At 30.6% G+C, this 24198-nt stretch overlaps 4 protein-coding genes across 9 annotated transcripts in view; 2 read left to right on the top strand and 2 right to left on the bottom strand.

Annotated features, from left to right (window-relative positions):
- Positions 1-6591, bottom strand: part of LOC127064390 (protein prickle-like) — an 87826-nt gene extending 81235 nt beyond the window's left edge. Inside the window, exons 1-2 of one of the 4 annotated variants that reach the window (XM_050995377.1) lie at positions 6482-6591; positions 4795-5032 (exon numbers count right to left, since the gene is read on the bottom strand). Coding sequence is in view for 1 of the 4 variants with exons in the window: in XM_050995375.1 (XP_050851332.1) it covers positions 388-419 (32 nt within the window). In the remaining 3 variants the exon portion in view is untranslated. Of the gene's footprint in view, positions 1-387; positions 1014-3126; positions 4752-4794; positions 5033-6481 lie in introns of those variants that run through there. The other 3 variants (XM_050995376.1, XM_050995378.1, XM_050995375.1) reach the window with 3 other exon arrangements.
- A 46-nt stretch (positions 6592-6637) lies between these two features.
- Positions 6638-10492, top strand: LOC127064406 (tafazzin). The gene is made up of 6 exons (XM_050995436.1): positions 6638-6725; positions 6831-7134; positions 8272-8400; positions 8895-9138; positions 9232-9486; positions 9569-10492. Exons 2-6 carry the CDS (start codon positions 6840-6842, stop codon positions 9606-9608), a joined length of 963 nt encoding a protein of 320 aa, XP_050851393.1. The 5' UTR covers positions 6638-6725; positions 6831-6839; the 3' UTR covers positions 9609-10492.
- Positions 8530-17491, bottom strand: LOC127064397 (PX domain-containing protein kinase-like protein). Of its 3 annotated transcripts, none has more exons than XM_050995405.1 (8): positions 16971-17476; positions 16504-16789; positions 16004-16428; positions 15751-15927; positions 15272-15682; positions 15036-15192; positions 13664-13876; positions 8530-9101 (listed from the first exon to the last, which is right to left on the bottom strand). In XM_050995405.1, the coding sequence occupies exons 1-7, from the start codon at positions 17070-17072 to the stop codon at positions 13692-13694; spliced, it is 1743 nt and encodes a 580-aa protein (XP_050851362.1). In that variant the 5' UTR covers positions 17073-17476; the 3' UTR covers positions 8530-9101; positions 13664-13691. The 3 variants fall into 3 exon arrangements, with proteins under 3 accessions (XP_050851362.1, XP_050851361.1, XP_050851363.1); XM_050995406.1 differs by lacking the exon at positions 8530-9101 and adding an exon at positions 14923-14967 and having other exon boundaries at positions 13738-13876; positions 16971-17491; XM_050995404.1 differs by lacking the exon at positions 8530-9101 and having other exon boundaries at positions 11139-13876; positions 16971-17470.
- A 578-nt stretch (positions 17492-18069) lies between these two features.
- Positions 18070-21522, top strand: LOC127064395 (eukaryotic translation initiation factor 2D). Its single transcript, XM_050995402.1, has 9 exons — positions 18070-18888; positions 18967-19354; positions 19422-19736; positions 19823-20155; positions 20245-20387; positions 20563-20643; positions 20721-20925; positions 21001-21169; positions 21251-21522. The coding sequence occupies exons 1-9, from the start codon at positions 18833-18835 to the stop codon at positions 21328-21330; spliced, it is 1770 nt and encodes a 589-aa protein (XP_050851359.1). The 5' UTR covers positions 18070-18832; the 3' UTR covers positions 21331-21522.
- Positions 21523-24198: the final 2676 nt, after the last annotated feature.

The raw sequence follows: 24198 nt of genomic DNA, 5'->3' as shown, positions 1-24198 counted from the left end.
AAGTTAATAATATACCGTTATGTACAAAGATCAACCATGGAATCTCCATGGCACGCAATATCCATTTTGCTAATGCTAATCCCAAGGATAATATAACATTCAAACGATATTACAACTCAAAAACAAACAAATATGCTACTATTGTTTTTTGAAGGACTCTCCATAATATGTATACAAGAATGACAAATGGAGATTTTCATATAAGAAATTGAAAGTGATCGTCATACGATCTTCCAATGATTGTCCAAGGTCAAACCAATGAGATCACCTTGTGTTCCCTACGTAATTAGAAAACTTTTGTATGAGTCATATTATTCTCTAAAATGCTACGAGATATAAATTATTAACTCATACTTTATATACATATATTAAATTAAAATTACTCACGACCTTGCATATACAGATGTCCGATGTAACATAAATAATTATTGCTATCGTTCGTATATATAATAATAACGAGGTTGAAACGATAAACGCTCGTTATACATATCCACTCGTTATTACGTCGTAACGATCGTAATATGGGAAAATTATAAAGATCGGGAGAGGTAGGAGAGCGTGACATTTTTCACCAAATTTATACGACGTGCAATCCCCGAAGAGGAATTAATTAAAGGGCCCTATCTAATATGAGAAAATAAGAGGGGAGGGGGATCGGACCGAGCGGGTTACGCCGACGGTGAATTAATAAAACTGAGGTCCGTAATTAACGAGTAAACGATGTCCCAGCGTGCTCACCGATCGTCATTGATTAAACGACACATACGATGTAATTATACCTCTCCAAGCTCAATTTTATTACAGCGAAAACAGTTCTCGCGCCTCACATCTACTAGATCGAATCACGAAATTTATCCTCTCTGTCTCTTTCTCTTACTATGCACATAAATAATTTTCTTATCGGACAGTAACGTCGATCTTTGATTTTCTTCTTCTTTTACTTCGCAGAGACGATAATTCTTCATAACGCAAGATGAATGATCGAACTATGTTAATATATTTTTTTACTAGTATTTACTGAATTTCTATTATCATGTAATGCGTACAAAAGTTGACCTACGTTTTACTTCGGAATATTTATTTTTGTAGGTCCGCTGAATAAAATAAAATGTCGACCAGTATCTATAAATTTCTGTTTTTTTTTTTTTTTTCTTAATCGTTGTCATTAGGAAAATATATGATAGTTTACGATTATATGTTCGATAATAATAAAATATCTAAGAAAATTTCCTAAAAATCTGGACAAATACAACGGTATACAAATTACGAAATTGTCGAACTTTTATCTATTTCCTATTTTTCTATAAATCGAAATTGATAAAATAGTTAAACGAATCGTCTAAGGTGTTCTAAGATAACGTTTATATCCAAAGACATTATTAGCCGACTTTAAATTAACTTCATCGAAGTATTCATGCGTGATGCTGATTAAAAAACGAAACAAGTAAGTACCTATGAATTACAGTTAAATTAAAAGAAATAAAAATCATTTCAAATTACATCTATACTATGTTAGATAAGTTTTTATAGTTGAAACGAGAACGAGAGTGAGTAAATGAACAAATGACGGTGTAATATCTTCTATGGGGAAGATGAATTAGAAACGTGGTTACTAGCAGTAATTAGTAATTTTTTCCATCGTTAACGTTAAGTATGCCGACATATGTTGTACGTAGTAGATAATAGCATTGACGATAGCGTGAATCGTGGTATGTTAATGCCTACGTGATAGCCAAGTGCTTATAAGCGTTTTCTCTCCGCGTACTTTATAATTCGCAAAGCGGCCAATTAACATTCTCCGAAAAGAGAAAGAAGACAAAGACTAAGACGAAGACGAAGACGAAGAAGACGTAGAAGAAGAAGCAAGTGCTCTTAACGAGATCGAAATACCTACTAAACTATCTAAACCATAATGTTTCGTTTTTGCTTACTCTCGAGTACGTTCGTAGAAAATTGTTTGGATTGTTTCTGTTTTCTTTTCTTCGTCTGTTTGTTTTCATTTTCTTTCGATCCTTACTTTCAACCGTACTTTCGTAAAATTCTTCTAAGACCTAATTGTCCTTGATAATATATCGTTTCAAAAACAAAACGAAAGAGAGAGAAAAAAGAAAACAGAATATTTCCAAGAAGAAGGCTGAATTGTTATGCGCCTCACGTTCAAATTTCTTCGCTATGACTACTTTCTCATGAGGAACAGTAATATTGCTTTCACTTTTACACATGGCCAGAAAAGGAACACGACGAAATATAATTCGCGATCAAAGTCCCTGGTAACTTTCTCGCGAGATAAAGACGTAAGATATCCCGCTGTGTTCGGTTGCTCTCGAAGGATGCTTGCTTCTCTGTAGCAGCGAAAAAGAGAGAAGAAGACTCGAAGGTTCTCTCTCTCTCTCTCTGTCTCTCTCTCTATTTCTCCCCGTCTTTCTTTCTGTAGAGGTCGAGCAAAAGCAATACAAGTGTTTACAAACTATTTATTTTACGTTCGTTTACGTGTCCATTCACGTCGAAAACAATAACCAAAATATAATAAATAGAAATTATAAGAATGAAGATTAAAAATCTTCTTTGATTACACAAGTGAATCAACAAGTCGAACGATAGAAATAAATTTCTACGTTGCCACTATTTTCAATTAAAACGATTTCGAAAAAAATCTTAGACGCGTAGTGATAAGTACATCTGCCATTAGCTTTGTCATTCGTTTTCTTTCGTAATAACTATGATTAATATTTACGTAAAGAACACATTCCTTTGAGACAAGCAATTTAAACATTTGAGTTATCTATCGTAAAAAGAAAAAAAAGAAAAGGAAAAAAAAGAAAAAAACAGAAAATTACGCCGAATATTTTGTCTTGAAACAAAATCGAATAAAAACTTATTCCAAATGTGTAATGCTCATTGATTCAGCAAATATACATATAATATACATGGTATCCACATACGTGTGTAAGTATATATTCGACAGGTTAGTCTCGTTAAGTGCGAGCAAAGAGGATCATCGATCGAGAGCATGCGCGTACACGTTCATACTCGTGCCAAAGAAGAAGAAGAAGAAGAAGAAGAAGAAGAAGAAGAAGAAGAAGGGAAGAAGAAGGAAGAAAAGGAAAGAACAGCTTACGTATCTACCTATTGCTTTCCTCCTCGTACCAGCCGAGAGATGCTGCGCCGGCAAATCGGAGCGCGCGTTACACGGAATCCTTTTACTCGAGTTCCCCCTCCCGCAAATTTCTCAGCTCCTCCCGAACGTTCTCCAGCACCTCTTCAACTACTACTACTACTACTACTATTACTTCTTCTTCTTCTTCTTCTTCTTCTTCTTCTTCCTCGTCTTCTGGTGGTCTCCCCTATGTAACGGCAGCAATAGCAACAGCAACGGCAACGGCAGCAACAGTAACACCAGGAACAACGACGTCGACGATAATTCCAAAAACGACTCGTTAAACGTCGATTACGAAGGATTCTTCTTATACTCTCTATCACTAACTTTTCACTAACAACACCGCACAAGCCCTTAATGTGAAACAACAGAACACTGCATTCACTAGCAGCACCTGCACATTCACAGGCACCTGCACCTGCATTAGCCAGACGAAGAAACGACGAATCCTGGCGTCCCTTCGCTATGCGAGAGGATCGTCGTTGTTGAATCGCGAAGCTAGTGACCACCAAGAGAGACGACGACGACGAGAACGACAACGACAACGACAACGACAACGACAACGACCGGGATAACGAAAAGAGGGACAACGACGACGAAGACGATGGCATCCTCGCGACATCACCGTCCACTGCACTCTCGAGACGAGCTATCTCGCTCGCTCGCTCTCTCTCTCTTTCTCTCTCTCTCTTTCTTTCTTTCTCTGTTTCTCTTTCTCTTTCTCTTTCTCACTCGCTCGCTCGCTTACTTGCTTCTTGACTCCTTTCTCCCTTCTTCCTGTCTTTGTCCCTTTCTCTTTCTCCTACCTTCTCTTCACCTTTTTTTCCTCTCGTCCCGTCCCTTTGATCCTTTTCTTTTCTCCATCTCTCTCATTCTCTCTCTCTCTCTCTCTCTTTCTCTCTATCTTTTTTTTTCTCTTTCTCTTTTTCTTTCTCTTACCGTAACGATAAAATCCGAACGACTAAAAAGCCCGGCGGCCGCCGACTTTCACACGACCGGGGGATCGACATTTACGATTTAAAGTTCGTTGCGTGCACGCAATTGACAGGATAAAGATATAGAGAAATGGGGGGAAAAGAACAAGAAGAACGAGAAGAAGACGAAGACGAAGAAGGAAAAGGAGGAGGATGAGAAAAGATGGAGAGAGAGAGAGAGAGAAAGAGAAAAAACATAAGAGAGAAGAAAGAAGAGATAACGAGGCATCGATTGGAAACTAACTAACGAAAGGATCCTTCTTTTTGGATCGTTCTTTTTTCTTCCCTTTCTTCTTAACACTAGACAAGAATGATGATGATAATAATAATAATAATAATAGTAATAGTAATAATAACAACAACAACAATAATAATAATAGAAATAAATGAAAAGGAAAAAAGAGTAGAGACACAGAGGAATTAATCGAGAAACGAGAAAAAGATCGACAAATTCTTCGTCCTCGGGATATCGGATTCGATGCTCCCACGATTCCGCGTCAACGCACGCGCGCACAGTCAAGAGACTCGAGCTGGACTGACCGCCGAGATGAGGCCCTTTTCTCCCCTCTCCTCCTCTTTCTTCTTCTTCTTCTCTCTAGCTCACCATCTCGGCCCGAAACCCCCTCGACTCCCTTCACTCCTCCTTCCCCTTTCTCTCCTTACCTTTCTGCCACTTCTCCTCCATTCGCATGCCGCGGGCCCTTCTTCCTATATACGCCCTCCTTCTCCTCCTCTTCCTCCTCTTCGTCCACCTCTTCTCTTACTCTTCTTACTCCTCCTCTTCATTCTCCTCTTTATCCTCCCACCGTGACTCTTCACTCTAGCTTTCTCTCGCTAGCAGACTCCTTTCATCCTTTTCCTTCTTCCTTGTCGATTCATCTCTCTACTTCGTACACGTTACCTATAAAAGCCGGCAAATCTTTAGCTAGAAAGAGACGTATGTATGAATGTATTATATTATACATACATTATATATGTGTGTGTGTGTGTGTGTGTATGTATATACAATATGTGTATGTTATATGATATAATGTCTGTACACATGTGCAATTCGCTATAAGTTCTGATCGTAATTTTCTTTTTTTTTTTTTTTCACGAAACAATATAGAACAATTGCAAAGTGATATTATAAAAGCCATAATAAATTGTTATGATCATTTATTTTAAATATCAATCGAAAATGTTTAAAATAACGAACCTTTATAAATCAGCTTTAACTTTAGTGATCGATTAACAATTGATCTATTGAATTCTTTTTTTTTTTTTTTGTTTTTCTTTTCAGATATGAAGTTATATGAATAAATATTTTGTAGTGTACATATTCGATTCTATAGAAATGATTTTTTTCTAAAGGAAACGTAAAAATCACTTCAAGATATTCTTTTTTCTGTTTCCTTTTTTTTTCTTTTTCAATGGAATATATACTTTTTTTTTTCGTAGAGCATATAAAACGTTCTCGTATAAACGAATATATAAACGATTTCAAAGACCTGTTTCACAAGCTGAAAATATTTACATATGTATATCTAAAGTCTATAACTATAAAAATCACTAAATTGCCAATATATCTGTTTTATAAAATTGATAACGATACACGTGATCGTTGCGACATTGAATAATATCGTGACACAGATCGTTTGAATTGTTTTAAAAACGTGACTGACACTACGTGAAAAAAAAAATAATAAAACGTCAACATGATCTTCAAGCTTCTTTTAATCCCCCGTTAGATAGAAATTCTTTTGTAATATATCATGGCCATCTAAAAGTGAAATATTTTGTTTTTTTTTCTCTCGAAAGAATATTTCTATATAACCTCAAATTTAAACAAAATTCACATATCCTCAATCGAATTCGTTGCTTGTTAAAAATAATATGATATAAAAAAAAAAAGAAAAAAGAAAAGAAATCCTTGTTATGATATCTTAATATTATATTAATTACCTCTAAAAATTACGTATTCGAATTACGAAGAAATTGAGAAATTAACGACAATACGATATACGATAGCACGGTGACCGTGAAACCAACAAAGGTATCGATATATACGTTACGTTAAAGTTAATGAAATAAGGTTAGATCTTATTTCATCTCAATCTTATTTATATTCACCTTCACAAAAACAGTCTAATATTGATTATTAATGATGATTTAGACGCTAAATCATCGATAATACCACGTTACGACGTTATAACTTCAATGTTAAATTTATCTGATACTTTGTTCTATTCAACGATTCAAAGATTCAATTTCGTTTCATCTCTCAATTATAAAATACGAATTATCGATAGTATCACGTTACGATGTTATAACGTCAACGTTAAATCTGTAACTCTATCTGATACTTTACCTTGTGCTATTCAACAATTCAAAGATTCAATTTCGTTTCAATTACAAAATACGATGACGCGTAGGAACTAAAAAATGGACCCCAAGAGAAAACCTAACTTCATTATGAAATATATTTGAGGTAGTCTGATAGACTCGATTTTATTACTTAAAAGCGCGCGCTTTTTAAAGTGGCGCCATTTAAAGATTGATATCGCGCATGGCCAGCGAGGCGCTGTTTCCTTCTCGTGAACGTCACGTTCGAGGTAAGCAATTTAATATATATAACTTAGATAACGCGTATGACATCGATACTCGTTTTATTTTTCCGATTGAATTAACAAAGAACTTTTTATATCGTTTCATCAAAGACGAGTGTTATGGTTCGATCGTCTCACGTGACGCACTTCATGAAAAATGGTGTGAAGTTGGCAGGAAGATGGCTGATCAGAATTACGAAAGAGTGGACAGTCCCTCGCGGGGATACCGCTTCCCATTCCCTCGCAGAACTACATTACTTCTCATTTCTTCGTTCACCGAAGTCAACGAAACATAGCACTATGATGTACGATATCAAGTGGATCATACCTAAACTTCGAACTCCAACAAGATTATGGAACATAGCAAGCAGCATAACCTTCGCCGCTGTTGGAATATTCTCAAAGATTCTAATAGGTACGCGTCTTTGTTTCTATATATCATATTATGACGCAGTATTATTTTTTAATGTAATTTAACCATTTAAGATCACTGCATTATCTACATTTTGCTTGACCTTAATTTCTTTTTCTTTCTTATTGATAATATTCATAAGAATTTTAGAGGAGTTATTGTGTATAATTGATAATAAGTACTTTTAGATGATTCTGATTTTTTTTTATTCATTGATGATTCAGTTCTCTCACTCGTTGCAATACATTTATTCCTTTCACTCTTACTTTTGTCTACTATGTGCGTGTGTATATTTATATATATCTTCTGCGCTCTAGAAAATATTACTTGTTTGACTCATAAAATGTCATAAAATTCTTTTTACATGCTATTTTCTTTCCACTCCACTATCATTATGAAACATTAAAAGGATTAAAGTAGTTGGTAGTTACTAGAAAGTTACAAGTTTATCTTTTATAATTGCTTATCTTTCTTAAGTGATTTTAACTATTATATGTAAATGAGTTATGTGTATGTCTGCCCTACGTGATTAGACAAAGGTAATTTTTATTTCTTTATTTTATTACATAATTCTAATTAATTTCTACTTATTATTTTAGCATATTTATTTTTTTTTTAAGTAAAGAGAGAATTCTTATAAATATATTTCATATTGTAATCTAATCTATATACAATCTGTATATAAATTAGTAAATATAAGAAATAATATAATAATAAATACGAATTAATTTTTGATAAAACTATTACAATGCCACTACTTGGTATTCAAGATATCAGTATTGAATTAATGATATCAGTATTGTCCATAGTGAAATAATATAAATTCAACATGATAATCAAAAATCGTTTGAATAATTTAAGAAAACTTTAAAAAGACTACCTTTAAAACTATTTTAGAATTACATTTAAATAATTATCACCGATTCTTTGAATCTATTAAACATTTATTTTTTCTTATCAAAACGAAATCCTTATATATAACCTATATTATATGTACATATATAATAATTTACAAGAATATAATACATATATTACATATACAATAATATTACATATTATATAAAAATCTCGTTTTAGTAAGAAAAAAATATATATATAACAAAAACATAATTTTCTTAATAAAAATATTCTTTCATTAAGAATGGCTGAATAAAGCATTGGTGTACAACAAACATATCATTACCCGGGCCTTAGATGAACGACCAAAAAATGTTCCTCTTATAACTGTCTCGAATCATCACAGTTGTTTCGACGATCCTGGAATATGGGGTAAGTTCAAAGCTTTATTTGTTACCGCAAAATGATCGAAGCATCGACCGATTCATCACTTATTCTGATTGCACAACGCATTTACCTGTAACAAAATATAAATTATGCATGCATACATACATACATAAATCATGTTGTATTTATCATCTACTACGTACTAATAAATTATCCATTTAAACTTGAAATAAAAAGTTTGGTTATCTCTCTCTTCTTTTCTTTCTTCCCCCTCTCTCTCTCTCTCTCTCTTTCTCTGTCTGTCTGTCTGTCTGTCTCTCTCTCTCTTTCTCTCTCTCTCTCTCTCTCTCTCTCTCTCTCTCTCTCTCTCTCTCTCTCTTTTCTCTCTCGTTTCTCTCTCGTTTCTCTCTCGTTTCTCGTATTCTGAATATGCCCGCAACTCTCCCTCTGAGACATATATAATCTTTTCTTTCTCAGAATGACGTCGCTAATCGATCGAATGAAAGAATTAAAGACAGAAAATCTCTGAACTCATTTAGCCACACTGGACCTGAGACATTTGCTGAATCGTCGAAAGATGAGGTGGTCCCTCGCCGCACATGACATTTGTTTCACGAATGTTTGGCATTCCTACTTCTTTATGCTTGGCAAGTGCATACCTATTATACGAGGCCATGGTGTTTATCAGGAAGCTATTGACTTCTGCATCGAAAAGCTGACTTCTGGGGATTGGATCCACGTGTTTCCTGAAGGAAAAGTCAACATGTTTAAAGACAATATGAGGTCTATATATTTATCATTTATGTGTATATATAATTTAAAATTGATGAAGAACAATTGCAATAAAATTGATGAAGTACATTTGATTTTGTACAGGTTGAAGTGGGGTATTGGAAGATTGATATTAGAATCGCCTGTTACACCGCTAGTGATTCCTATATGTCATCTTGGCATGGATCAAGTGCTTCCTAACGAGCCGCCTTACATGTTTAAAACGCGAAAAAAGGTTACCATGAATTATGGTGAACCTATAGATTTTAGTGAGTTGTTGAAGAATTTAAAAAAAGCTAAAGCCACAGAAGTAGAAGCCAGAAAAGCTATCACTGATCATATTCAGGAAGAACTTCTCAGGTATGGCTTTTTTGAGATTTTTTCTTTTTTGAGATTTTTTTTTTATTTTTTTATTTTTTTTTAATTGCTCTGTAATTTACAGATTAAAGACAGCAACGGAAAAGCTTCATGAAAAATTATGACAGCAAATTAAATTTCACAGATAATTTTTTCCTAGCATTAATTGTCATTCGCCAATACAAAGATGGAAAAATATTGGTAAAGATATACAGTTTAAATTTTACATATCGTTTTAAAGGTATTAACGAAATACAAAATTGGAAAAAATCATTAATTAGTAATTACATAATTTTACATTATTTCTTTGTTTTTTTTTTTTTTTTTTTTTGAAACTGAATTTGTTGAAAAATATGTATCTATATAGAAAATATGTATGATATTTATCAATGTAAATTGTAATTTATTTTTTATCCATTTAGTAACACATATCACTATGTACATATTTATGCAATAATGACAAAAAGGCGAATGGGAAAAATTTATCAATATATTTAATCAAAAGCTTCCTAAATAAAAATTCTTGAATATGCAAGATGTAGATAATTTTGAAAATGCTATGACTTGTATTTTTAGTATGACTTGATGATTTAATGTTTAGTTTAAGTTAAATTATTAAAGTATCAATATACTTTCTTATATATATGGTTGAAAGGAGATTATATATAATCTTATAATCTTTAATAATTTATCAAAAAACTATAACGTAATTGAACATTGAAAAAAAATTTGTTTCTTTAGAACTATTGATCACAGTAATTATAACAATTCTATTATAATGAAATAATAATCCTATTGCAATTACCAACTGTATAATTATCTAGAAAACTGTATGTACTCGTTTATCAGCTTTTAAAAGTTTGTTCTTAATAGTAAGTTTGTACTATTAATACAATTATAACATTTTCCATTATTCGTTGATATTTATTTTCATAAATTATATAAATTTTTTTTATAAAAAAATCAATGAACCATATTAAAAAACAGTTTGAAATAAATAAAACGTAAAATACAACATTACAACATAAATACTATTTTTATATATGTATGACATCTATTAGTATACAATTAAGTATACAAAGGTCTTCTTAAATGTAAAGTAAAATTTATATAAAATAAATATTCAAGGAATAACATCTATAGTAATTTTAAAAATCGTTTACAAAATAGAAAATTTGTATTTTTATGATTTCTATTACTTTTCACTTCAAAGAAATAGAGATACTTGTATTTACAATAATTCTTTACAGCAAAAATCGTTTTTTTTTTGTATCTTGTAATATTTTTCTAATTTATGTTATTCTATCGTGTTTCTCTATTTATTTATTGCATCTTATTATTTTAAATAAATCCATTGGAAACCAAATATGTAAGTTTTAGAATAGTTAGTTTAGCATTGATTACAGATTAAATTGTTGGATTATGTATGCATGATTTACACTTGCTTTTATTAAAGAAGTGTCATTGTTGGAAGCCTGTTATATCCACAAATAATATATAATTAAAAAAATATATATATATTAACATCAAATTATAAGGTTAATCAAATAGCTATCAAATTAGATATTATTTAGTAAAATAACATTAAATAGATTTTTTTAATTCCAAAAGAGCATTTATTCTAAATTTTGCTTTCACTTTATTGTAAGTATGTGTTTGGTTTATATTTATACTTTATTTATATATTTCATCATCATATATATAGTTTTTGTATGTGTCATTTTCAGTGCAATAAAAACTTCATTATTATAACTACTGTTACTCTTTAACACTTTTATTTTATTTATTTTTTTTTTTTTAGAATAAATGTATGTAGTAGCTATAAAAAGATCTTTGGCTAAGTCAAAGCGTTAATATTCTTCTCTTACAACATTCTATTTTCTAAACTTATTTGAGTTTTTCAAATTATAATTCCTTCTTTGTGTGTAAGAATCTTTTTCTAAAATTTTTTATTATATAATATCATTAAATAGCGAAATGTGTTTTGTTCTGATATGGATTTTTTTTGATATGAATGTTTTTTAACATTCTTTACACATCGACGTAACTATGGTAACAATGACATTCTACTATAAATTAATCTTTTCAGTATATTTCTGTTCCTGTTTAAATAAGCTATACAAACTACTTGACATCATGATACAATCATTAGAGCCACATATACATATAATATAGTTTTTCTATAATTTTTAAAGTGACATCAGAATGTGTACATAATTTTATTATAATAATAATAAAAATAATTGTTTAATAATTGTTAAACAAAAGAAAAATTTTTTTTTGTAGAATATATGGATCTGTTTGTTAAAAGCATTACTCAAATTATTTCAAATCACTGTACACATAATTATATCGTTCGAGTAAGAATTAATTATTTAAAAATTTTTTTAAACTCATTAAAACACAATTTATCATGTAATTTTTGTCTCTTGGTAGCCATCATTTTTGATTTTAGAGACATTTTAAAGCTCTACATACAAGACACTTACGCGTATTAAAATAACGTTTATATTACATTTTCCGATTTAGTATCGATAGATAAAACATATTACATTCACTGTTTATCCTACAGAGAGATAATTTATTCTACGAACTAACATTATAACGAAGTTTATCAACGCAATAATTACGTATGTCTTGGCACGTTTTTTTGCTTATGAAACTGGTTAATAGTGGTCTTACAAATGATACAAAAAGGACATACGATCCTCTCGCTTTATATTCCACATACATAAACATAAATTATGTGTTTTTATCATTATAAACGTTAAATAGATATATATATATATATATAAAGAAAAAAAATAGGGCTAATGAAAGAAATAACTAAAATATGATATTATCACACTCTGACACATATTGTTCTTTCTCTACACATAATATTCCATAATAAAAATAGTCTGATATATCTAGAATGAAAGAAATAATTTGACGTAAAAAATATTATTATATATCTTAAACAGTTTCAAATTTTTAAGATATGAACAAATTTCTCGAACTTTTATATCTTTTTCTGGACGGTTTTTAAAAGGAAGAGATAATCAAAATATTTTTTTTGATAAGATTCTGATAAAAACAATTGGTGTTCACGTTTTTTACTGTCTGTATAAATATGAATTCAGTTTAAAAAATTATAGAGATATAAATGTAGTTCTATAGAAGCACTTCTCTTTAGTTATTGTTGTTTATTCCTATCTGGTGTTTTTATGCATATTATAATGTATACAGACAATAGGAGGTGAGAAAACAATTATATTTATATTTACCATTGTAATCCTTAAAATTTGGTTTTCTATATATTATATATATATATATATATATATATATATATATATATATATATATATATATTAGAATTTTCTTGTAATTTTGTTATAATAATATACGTGATTACTATAATAACTAGATACATATGTAATATAAATTTAGATACATTGCACAAAGATGTCTTTAAACAGAATAATAAAAGATACATAAAACGAATATTAATATTCATATTTCATGTATCTCCATCTTTTAATACGATATGATCAAATATCGTACGTAATATGAGCTTAGATAGATTGCACGCAAGACACCTCAAAAAAATAATAAAATATATATAAAGAAATATTAACATTTATATTTCACGTATCTCTATCTCTTAATACGATACGATTAAATATCGTATTTATTTCATGTATATGTGTGTATGCATGTGTTTCTTCATTTAGTATTTCTCTTTCTCAAAAGTATATTTCATAAGTCATTAATACTTCACAAAAGAACTATGTGACTATAAGATCTTTTACGTCGGAAAATTTGGTACTATATAATACTACTAAAAGATAAATAAAAGAATTTTTATATAATTTGAAACACTACCAAATTAATAATAATCACACATTTATTTCTAATTTTATAGTTTTTTTAAGTCTTCCAATTGATTCACGATCTTTTTGTTAGAATACTGTATGTAATTATATATATATATATATATTTTTTTTCTTGTAATATTTCCTCTACATTACTTTTTACCAGTACACCCATAATTTAGTAGATTTCTGTACACAGAGTGGTACTTGCAATACTAAATAATTTTAAAATGTTGTACTTAAATTTGTCTCACATAGAACAAACATTTCTTTAATCCAATAAACTCGCATATTCTTATAACAAGAAAAAAAACAACATTACTTACGAAATGATTTGTTCTTTGAGAAGGTTCTCTAATGGTTACCATTGACAATTCTACGAAGTTTACTTTTATCAAAAGAACAGATACTTCCGAGTAAAGCTGCACGTTCGTTGCCTGCTTTTGATATAGGGGGTTCTGCTGCTCCACCAGATGATACAGATGCTGGTAATGGATTGTTTTTAACAGGTACATCACCATGTGGCATTTCTGTAAAACCTTAGATTAAAAATATTTCGATGTTATTACGTTTATTATATTTATCATGATATAAACATAGTTTTTGCATTCTATTTAATTATATATATATATATATATATATATATATATATATATATATACACATATGTATATATATTGGCAATAAAGTAAATATATGAACATAAAATAAATATATCCATGTAAAAATACTACAACATATTCCTATTTTTCTGTTAGACAAATATATATAGATAGGATATTTAAAAAAAAGGATTCATAGAACTAAGAGGACATTATTGCTCATTTAGTTGATTAAATAACACTTAATCAAAATAGACTGAAAAATTAATCTTTATGGAGTTATAAATAATTTTTAATTTTTGTCATGACAGTAACTTTACTTCTGAAAGATTTACCTTAATGTACTCTTACTTTAATATTTACAGATACTATTCTACTTATCTTTTTTCACTTGGTAGATACTTAGTTGCTGTAAATCTTGCATATTATTAAGGGAGATGGATAAATTAAGTACTTAAAATAAACATAAAAAGGAAAAAATATATATACAAAGAATTTAAATGGGAAGACTGGAAGGCCATGCAACTAGTTCATCCAATCCTATCTATCTTTCACTGAAATTAAATTTAAATATTATTTTATAATGATTATAAAATGAGGTGTACTTGTTGATGTTTTTGTTTATTTCTGTATTTGTTGATATGTAAGATATATAGTACATGACATTGTTTGCAAATATCAAAATAAGAGTATAAGATCATTTTTGTGAATCAACTATTTGACTAAGTACGTTTTACTTAGCTTAACAAGTACTATATGTCTTCCAAGTTTTAATCTCTTTTTTTTTTAATATCCTGTATATATTTTAATCATGCATAAAGATTTATATAGGGGGAATATAATTTACAGTACTGTTTCACAAAATGCGTGTATGTTTCTTAATACATGTAAAATATGTAATATATGTAAAGAATTTTGTATGTATATTCATGCGATGATATGGAATAAATTTCAACAAACGTGAATGGAAATGAACGACCTACGTGAAAGAAATGACCGTAGTATGCGCCATCAACTTTTGTGCCCAGCTGATTAAAAAGGTGGACATTGATTAGTATTAACGAAAATAATAATAATATGACTAAGGAAAACTTACCAAGCGATGGTGGCGTTAAAGTTCCAACACTGGTAGCTGTAGATGTACTCGTAGGGCTATCAGATCTTTCTGAACTTTTACCATTTACTTGTTTTGTACCATTTGTTCCCAATTGATTTAACATTTGTTGTTCCTGTGCTAGTTTTTGCTCCTTTTTCTAACACAAATAATAAGATTTCCATTAATATAGATATCGTGAACATTTATTATATTTGCAATAGAACGAAGAATCTTACCAATTTTTGTTTCCGTTTTTTCATTTCTTCTTCAGAGCTCATTAATTCTTGAACCTTCACAAGCCTTTTCTGATGTCTAGCTACCTTTTGTTCATCTCTCAATCTTTGCTCTGCTTTATTCATTGCTTCTTGCAAAGCTTCCTTCAGATGATTACTAAGTTTAAAATGTGGTTTTTCTATCGAAGTGATAGCAAGGTTTGCACGTCGCACTGTTTCAAAAAATGGATGCTCTAGCAAATGTTGAACCTTGGGTAAGTCCTGCTTGAGAGCCTCTGGTGATAAAATTACCTCCAGTAGATTTTTTAACGTCATATCACAAGTTGGCATTTCAGAACACATTGCTTCCAATAATGGTCTGCCAAATGCCATCTCATATAATACATGTCCAAACGAATAGACATCCACTTGAGTCTAAAAAAAAGTCACTTTAGTTGCTTATGTAAAATGATTGTATATTAATTATTTAGTATTGAACTAACCGTAGCATGGAGCTTTCTTCTCTGAACGACATAAGGCCTATAAAATGCTGGTAAACCCAAAAGGCCATTCTCTATATCTAATAACTTAGCACATCCTTGTGTCAATAGTATATTGCCCGTATGTAGATGCCCATAAGGTAATCCTTTCTCATGTAAAAAACTCAGTGCTTCCAAAATCTGTAATACAATACATTGAATTAGCAACTAGTACTTTCAATACTTGTTTCCATCATGAAGTTCAATAATTATTAACCTGATAACCATAAGTAGTAACTTCAGGTAGTGTGAGTGATTTAACTTGTTTTGGATTTCCATACTTTTTTATAAATGACTGCTTAGGTTTGGTCATACAAAGTATATCACGCAGTGTACCCATTGGACAAAAATTTCTTATCATAAGAGCTCCATTCTCTGTTACATGTTGATGAACTATTGGTTCAATGTAATTATGTTTCAAAGTGCCCAGACTTTTGAAAACTCCTTGCATATCTTTGTCCTGAAGATGCTTATCTGGTCCAAATTCTACCCAAGCAAGTAAATATTCTTGCTTTGGATGTTGACGATTTTTAACAGTATAGTAATATTTTCTTAACCGCCATCCCATATCAGGAATAGCTTTCCCAACTTCGAAATTAGCATCACTTCTTAAAGCTAGTGACACTTGCTGTAATGCTATTTCTTAAAAGAACAAAAAGAAATTACATGTATACCTCTAAAATATACAAGTAAACAAAACCTCTTTATATAACCTACCATGTAGCGGCGTTGTATAATTATCAGGATCTAAAAATTTTTTCATAGGAAGAGATGATGCCAATATGGGATTCATTAGTACGATATTTAAATAATTCTGTAAAGCTAGTTGACGTTGAGCTATAAAGTCAGGCTCCATGTTTCCAATGATCTTTTTAGGAGGTAATGGCAAGTCAATGCCTGATAATGATAAAACTGCATTAAGTTGAACGAAGTCATTGTAACGTTTGCTCACTCTCCACGTTTTTTCAGGTAGAGGACCACGTTGTACTCTAATTACATATTCCTATATAAACAAAACAAAAAAAAAAAAAAAGAAAAGAAAAGGAAAGAAAAAAGAAAGTATAATAAAATATTGACAATAAAACAATTCACTATCAAATACCCACTATCAAAAGTATTATCTAAATTCTATTATTATTAGTTACAATAACTAAATAAATGATCGTATTAAACGAAAAACTTACCGTATGTCCGTTGATTGTTCTAGCATTTTCAATAACACTTGTCAACTTCTCTGTATCATCTAGCAATACTTTATTAGTATACCTCTTCTCAAATAAAGCCATTGATTGATATTAATCCGATGAAACGCAGAGCCCGTGAGGGGCGATCTGCGACAATATTCCGCGTAAAATCCACGCGTGACCATATATAACATGCTTTAGCTTCATTTCAGCATTGGTAAACGTAAATTCAGTGATAACATTGACCTCACTGTTATCGAAGATTCTCCCTGGTATTTAATTTCGCTGACAATAGCATACGTGATTTAGATGAAGCATCAATCCTCAACAACCATCTTATTAATTCGTCGCCCACTAACGTCACAACCAAGAACTATTATATCTCCTACTATCTATTCGAAATAAAATAAAACCGGAAAACAGACGATTGATCATAGATATTTACGATCGGTAATACGAAGCATATAATAATAGATATTATCATAAATTATTTTTTAAAACAATTCAAGGAGAAAATAATAAATGTTTAATGTTTGTATCATCGGGTCAAATGGTATCAAAAGATAATGGAAATTAAGGCTGTTCGTCACTTCAAATTTTATAATGGTTTACGCGAACAATGAGTACAGGCATAATACTAAATCGATTTTTATGAACAAGGTCTCGTTTTAACGATGAAGGTTTAAACGAGGATATGACTTTTTCGAATCATTGAAAAATCTTTATTTTCTTTGAAAAAAAGATCGTGTCGTAAATTGTTATTTCTTTGGGAGTACTTTGTCCATGAGAATGAAGCTTTTTTCAAAATTCGAAAAGACTATGTTCTTGTTCAAACTTTCATCTTTAAAATAAGACCTCTTTCATTAAAATCAGTCAAAAATTACGTATGCACTCATTGTTTGCGCAAGTGCAGTTTTCAATATTTTTTTGTGGAAAAAGTTTTCTACAGTGGCGCCCCTTGAACTTCGCGGCAAAGAGGAAGAAGCTTGTATCCCCACTACACAGTATCCCCACTACAGCATCCCCACTACAAATTCTCCCCCACTACGGATCTTCATATAAATGCGCGAACGGTGGGTTTTTGTCGTCAGACGCGAACGTTTGCTTGTGTGTTGTGTGTGTATAAATCGACGCTCAGGTTTTCTAATCTATTTCAAACGCAAAGAAATATATTTTGTTATATCGCACGACGAGGTTAGAATATTTTAATGAACTTTCGACATACGATTCTATATAAAAATAAAAAAATGCGTATTCAGCCATTCATGTATTAGAAACGATACATAATTTGTACAGAAAAGTTTACAATTGATTAAACATTACATAGCTAGTAATAACCTTTAAATATGAAATACTGTAAATTTAATATTTACATACAATTAAATTATAATCTCCGATCGTTGACTACCTGATCCAGTTTATTACAAAAAGTAAACATCGAAGTACTCTCTTATCAAACGTATAAGATTAGAAAATTAATACTTTCGGAAATTTTATAATTATTTAAACGACATATAATGTGCGTGGAGTACGATAAACTAATATTTAAACAATAATACATTCGCTTAAACTTTACGTAGCTTCGAACGCGCGTTAAATATAAAATAATATTATTTTGATATTTCAATACTTAAAAATTGTAATCTCTATGATAGACAACCTTAAACGAAAGAAATCCTCACTACACCAACGCACTCTGACGGTATATTTGGAAAATATTTGATGTATTTACGTATTTGTGTTTCGAATATTGGCACTACTGTATTGAATCTACACAAGTGAATGTCATACGAATGGGACTTACTAGTGTTTACAGTATGTAATTTTGTATTACTATCGTTTGGAATAATAACAAAATTACGATGTTTATTAAACCGTTCAAAGTGAAATCTAATAACCAATTAAAGGGTACTGAAAGGTTAGTTTAAAGAGTCTCATTTCATTTCTTATATTCCTACATATATATTAAATTACTTGATTTTTGATACGATTCTAGAAAGAAACTATGCGAGTATGTATTATCAACGTATCCTTGTCTAACAGAAGAAACGGTACAAGTTTTGTTACCTAAAAAAGAATCGATTACTGTAATGAGAATAGTAACTCATAATGGTCAACTATGTAAATTATATTGCGTTGCGAGAATACCATTGTTCTTTCAATTGGAGACATCCTTGTCGATGTTTTTTCCAACAATCTACACATTATGGCATCATCCACATTTATTACATGATTTTACTATGCGTATTCAAGTATTACCAAAATTGATTGAAGGGGCAGATTTGATGTTACCTGGATTAGTAGTAAAAGAACCAATAACATTTTACTCTTATGGTAAATTAGCAAAAGGTACACCGGTATCTGTGAACACAGAAGAAAATAAGGTACTGTTTTTTTAATTAAGATAATAAGTGACAGAATTATAAATACTTACTTGAAATTTTACGATAGGCACCGATAGCTGTTGGCATCACTGCACTCTCCAGCGAAGATATGTATTTATCTGCAGGTCGTGGAAAATGTATACAAATTTATCATGTAATGGGTGATAACCTTTGTCAATTAGGAAAATCACCTGTTAGACCAGATCTTGGTCTTCCAAATATTTCTGCAGAAGATCATTTAGATGACAATGAAAAAGATAATGAAAAATCAGAAATTACAAAAACTGATTCTGATGATACTAAACCACTGTCTAATTTAATAAATGAATTAGAGATTGGTAATGATGATGTTAATGCTGATAAAACAGACTGCATATCTCAAGTAAATATATCTATATTTTTAAATCTTAAAATAATACATTTTCGTAATTTTATATTTTCTAAATTAAAATTTTATATAACATATAGGATATTACAAATGAAACGGAGGAACAAGCAGAAAGTACAACAAACACAAATTCTGTAACATCTGAATTTATAGATCTCACAAAAGAAATGGATGAATTATTAGAATATTGCTTTTTAAAAGCATGCAAAACAACGCTCAAAGCCAACGATCTGCCTATGTTAACTTCTAATTTTTTTAAAAATCATTTATTAACGGCCTGCCCATCAGATAAAAATATAGATATAAAAAAATCACGATACAAGAAGCTATCCGTTTTTCTGGCAGATATGAAGGCCAAAAGACTTATCAATACTTCTGTGACGAAAGGAGTAGAAAGTTTATTATCAGTGGAGGTAATTTTTAATACTTTAAATTGTGAAATTTGTTAAAACGGTTGTGGATAGTCATTTTTCTTCCTAACGTCACTTTTGTTTCGCTTTAGTTTAAACATCCCTTGCTAAAGGAATTAGTTATTACCGAAACACCAGTACCATCAGAACCAGTTGCTTCAAATACAGTTGGTGTATCAGACTGTTATAAAGTAACTACTGATGTTTTACCAATATTAACGATATATGGATACGAGTAAGTAAATAGATACTATTTTAGACAATTACTGTCTTATTGCGATACGATATTTGCAGAAGGCACAATCTTTTGTACAGAACAGATGTCAAGAAAAGTTTCATCATACACGATTACGCTTTATTATAATATGAGAAATATTTGTATATATTTTCCTGCAATGTGATGATTACAGAAAAGGCGACACTATAGAAAGACGACAAATCAGAGAGTGTTTTACAAAATATGTCAAACAAGAAAATCTTCAAGATGGGAAGTGGGTAAAAATTAAATATGAAATTAAAAATTATTGTAATAGAATGAGCTTGATATAACGTTGTCAATACTTCGTAGAATTCTGAAGCTAAATCCACAACTTGCTGGAATTTTAAAAACAAAAGAACACCAAGAAACTTTGTCGATGGAGGATGGAATTAATAAGTTTGTAGGTCGCATGACGCATATGCATCAAATAACTTTAGCTGGTACAACGATCTTGCACAAAGGAAAATTGGAACCAATTGACATGAGAGTAACCATGAGATCAGGAGGAAAAAAAGTAAGTTAACATAGAGAGAAAATATGAAAAATAAAAAACGGATCATACAATATTTTAATATAATATAACTTTAAGGTTACATTAGTAAATAATCTAGAAGCATTTGGAATAAATTCCAAAGACTTTAGCAAGGAGTGTCAAAATATTGGCGCAAGTGCTACGGTCACGGATGATCCTGGAAAGAAAACACCAAGTGTTCTAGTACAAGGAAATCAAATCTTATATGTATACAAACTATTAACAGGTAAGAAATTAACTATCCGCATAGAAATAATAGATACTCGTTGGAATTACTGTATCATTAATTAAACATTGTTATTTATAGAAAAATATGGAATTAAAAAAACTTATATACGAGGTTTGGAATTTGCACCGAAAAAGTACAATGCCAACAAAAAAAAATAAACTATCTATGATAACAGAATGCATTCTAATAACATTTGAATAATTATGACATATATACAATATTAAACGTAATGCATCATCAAAAATGTAATTAAAATCAGTCTGATTCTTTTAACGTGAACGAGTATGTTCTACACGTAAAATTTCTAATTTTCTATATAAAGAATTTATTATCGTTGTATCGTTCAGAAAGCATTTTTTCCATTTAATCGACGAATTCATCATGACTCCTATAATAATAAAATTTTCCTTCTTCGACTAAATAATAATTACATACATATATATTATAAGAATACATAGAAAATAAACGTGCATTAAATAAATTATTGAAAAAATAGATTTAAAAAAAAAAAAAAGAGAGAAAAAAAACATAAAAGAAAATCCAACCTTTTAACCAACTACTGTTCAAGGATTTGTAATGGTAAGTAATCAAGATCGATTAAAGTTTGTTAATATAATTTATTGTATATCGAGGTTTCAACATGGAAAAGTACAAATATTGCAATATAGGGCCCGCGAGTTCTCCTCGGATAGGAGGGAGGGAGGGAGGGAGGGAGAGAGGGAGAGAGAAGGATGTCAAGTTAAAGGGTGGGACAAGACATCGCGACAAAATATACGAACGCGTCGAAATGTTTTCTCATCTCGTTATGTGTATACTTGAAAATTTCAAATCACATTCACATTTATACCTTTTCAACTCTTTTCTCTTCTTCTTCTTCGTTCTGCCTTGGCGTTATTATTAATATTATTATTATTATTATTATTATTATTCGCCATTTTTTAATATATATTCTGCTCGACGAGGAATAAAATCATTTTTAACGGAAGAAACGAACACGATTATTGTTCGCAAGTACTTATATGACATTTTATCATCATATATATCGCGGTGTAATGAGTGTGAGCGCGTACGTATGCGTATGCGTACATACGTGTGTTCTTTCTTATCTTTTTCTTTTCTTCTTCTTCTTTTTTTTGGTTTTGTTTTGTTTATTTTTTTTTTACTTTTTTTTTCTCTTTGGATTAAAGGAAGATTCCCTCCTCTCCATGGCCCTCGCATATATTTAATACTCGTTTTATTCATTTTTTTTTTTTTTCTTTGTTCTCTCTCTCTCTCATCTCTCTACGCACGCGTGCATCACGTAGCGACTGGTTTTTTTATTTTTATTTTTATTTTTATTTGTATTTTTATTTTTGTTTTATTTTATTTTATTATTTTTTTTAACTTTTTTGTTTTTTTGTTTTTATTCTTAATTCTTTTCTTTCGTTCTTTCTTTCCTTCTTTCCATCTTCACTTCCTTTTCTTTTCTTTTCTCTTATTCGGTTATTCGAAACGCGCGCGTGCGTATCGTTACTTTTTATTTCATCATAATCATCATTATCATTATCGTCGTCATTTCCTTTCTCGTTAACTACCAATGGTGCTCCGACAGTCGTAGCGCGTGAACGTTTTTCGCACAGCGATCGACCCCCTTTTCTTTTTTTTCTTTTTTCTATTCTTTTCTTTTCTTTTTTTTTTCGGTTTCATCAGCTCCTCGGTCTTACGAGTTATACACGCTCGATATATCGATAAAGAGAAGGTCCAATATCTTATAAATAGATTCTCGGCTAACCTCTATGCAATTCGAAAACTTACATACATATAGATGTTGTATGTATGTAGGTATGTATATACGTATGCTTTATGTATGTACGCGTACGCAGACGCGCGTAAATGCGTGTTTCGAATTAACGATCTTTTCTTCTTTTAGTTTAACTAGTTTAGTTGTAAGCTTTTCGAGAGGAACATACGTCGATCCGTGGGCGGAACCTTGCCACGGGGAATATTCGTGATTTCCCACGCTTTCAAAATAATAATGTTCACGTGAGTATGAAATTATTTATGTATACACACATATATATATATATATATGTGCAACGAGCGAATATAAGGTTGAACAATTGTTTAAAAAAACGTCGAGAAAGTAGCAAACTCGAAACGAATTCTAAAATTCGTTAATTGAGAACTCATTACTTTTTACATTTACATACACGTGTACGTATGTACGTATGTATGTACATATATATATGTATGTATATATATACATGTGTACGTATATACATGTATATATATATATATAATGTTATTTTCGGAAAAAAGAAGGATTGACGTAGCCACGCGAGTAAAGCTTAAATAATACGTGATTCCTAAGAAATCTCTTGTATTATTAAATAATGGCGTATTCCCATGTAGCACACGTTTGCAAGGATATCTTATGCTGTGTCCATGTCAGCTTCAGAACTTTTTTTCCATCGTATCCATATTGAAAACGAACAGCTCGTTAATAGATAACAAACTTTTAATTCGTTCGGTGTTTACGAAAAGTTAACTTTTTAGTTGATCTCTCTTTCTCTCTCTCTCTCTCTCTCTCTCTCTTTCTCTCTCTCTCTTTCTCTCTCTCTCTTTCTTGCTCGTATACAATATTCACAATGAATGTGTAACAGTATGTGTTACGAACGCATTCATACACTCTCGCGCTTTCAATTTACGAACAGATCCTTTGATACATACATCTATCGTCTTCAAAGCGAAAACACATTGTTCGTTTTACAATCTGCTCATTTTTACGAAAACTATCTGTACTGCGGAACATACTTTACGAATAACATTTATGGACCCAGCATCGCATCATCTAGATAATCGAATTTCGTTCGAGATAATCGAAATTTGGTATATGTGACATATGAATCACATGTTGTATATGCGGCATGTGATATATATGTATATATATATGTACACACACACACATATATATCATATGAATTATACGTATTACAAAGGATGTTGAAAATATATATGTGTTTACTTGGGAATCGCCATATTGACGG

This window comes from Vespula vulgaris, chromosome 6 (assembly GCF_905475345.1).
Source record: "Vespula vulgaris chromosome 6, iyVesVulg1.1, whole genome shotgun sequence".
NCBI lineage: Eukaryota > Metazoa > Arthropoda > Insecta > Hymenoptera > Vespidae > Vespula > Vespula vulgaris.
This window is presented reverse-complemented; position numbering and strand designations above follow the sequence as displayed.

What these genes read in the sequence shown, in the direction of transcription:
- LOC127064406 (XM_050995436.1), top strand. Translation starts at nt 6,840, where the DNA reads ATGGTTCGATCGTCTCACGTGACGCACTTCATGAAAAATGGTGTGAAG. An exon ending in ATGTTTAAAGACAATATGAG is followed by an intron (nt 9,139 to 9,231) that starts GTCTATATATTT and finishes GATTTTGTACAG; the next exon opens with GTTGAAGTGGGGTATTGGAA. An exon ending in ATTCAGGAAGAACTTCTCAG is followed by an intron (nt 9,487 to 9,568) that starts GTATGGCTTTTT and finishes TGTAATTTACAG; the next exon opens with ATTAAAGACAGCAACGGAAA.
- LOC127064397 (XM_050995405.1), bottom strand. Translation starts at nt 17,072, where the DNA reads ATGGCTTTATTTGAGAAGAGGTATACTAATAAAGTATTGCTAGATGAT. An exon ending in TTACTACTTATGGTTATCAG is followed by an intron (nt 15,928 to 16,003) that starts GTTAATAATTAT and finishes ATTGTATTACAG; the next exon opens with ATTTTGGAAGCACTGAGTTT. An exon ending in TTTAACGCCACCATCGCTTG is followed by an intron (nt 13,877 to 15,035) that starts GTAAGTTTTCCT and finishes TTTTAATCTAAG; the next exon opens with GTTTTACAGAAATGCCACAT.
- LOC127064395 (XM_050995402.1), top strand. Translation starts at nt 18,833, where the DNA reads ATGTTTATTAAACCGTTCAAAGTGAAATCTAATAACCAATTAAAGGGT. An exon ending in TGAACACAGAAGAAAATAAG is followed by an intron (nt 19,355 to 19,421) that starts GTACTGTTTTTT and finishes ATTTTACGATAG; the next exon opens with GCACCGATAGCTGTTGGCAT. An exon ending in TGAGATCAGGAGGAAAAAAA is followed by an intron (nt 20,926 to 21,000) that starts GTAAGTTAACAT and finishes TATAACTTTAAG; the next exon opens with GTTACATTAGTAAATAATCT.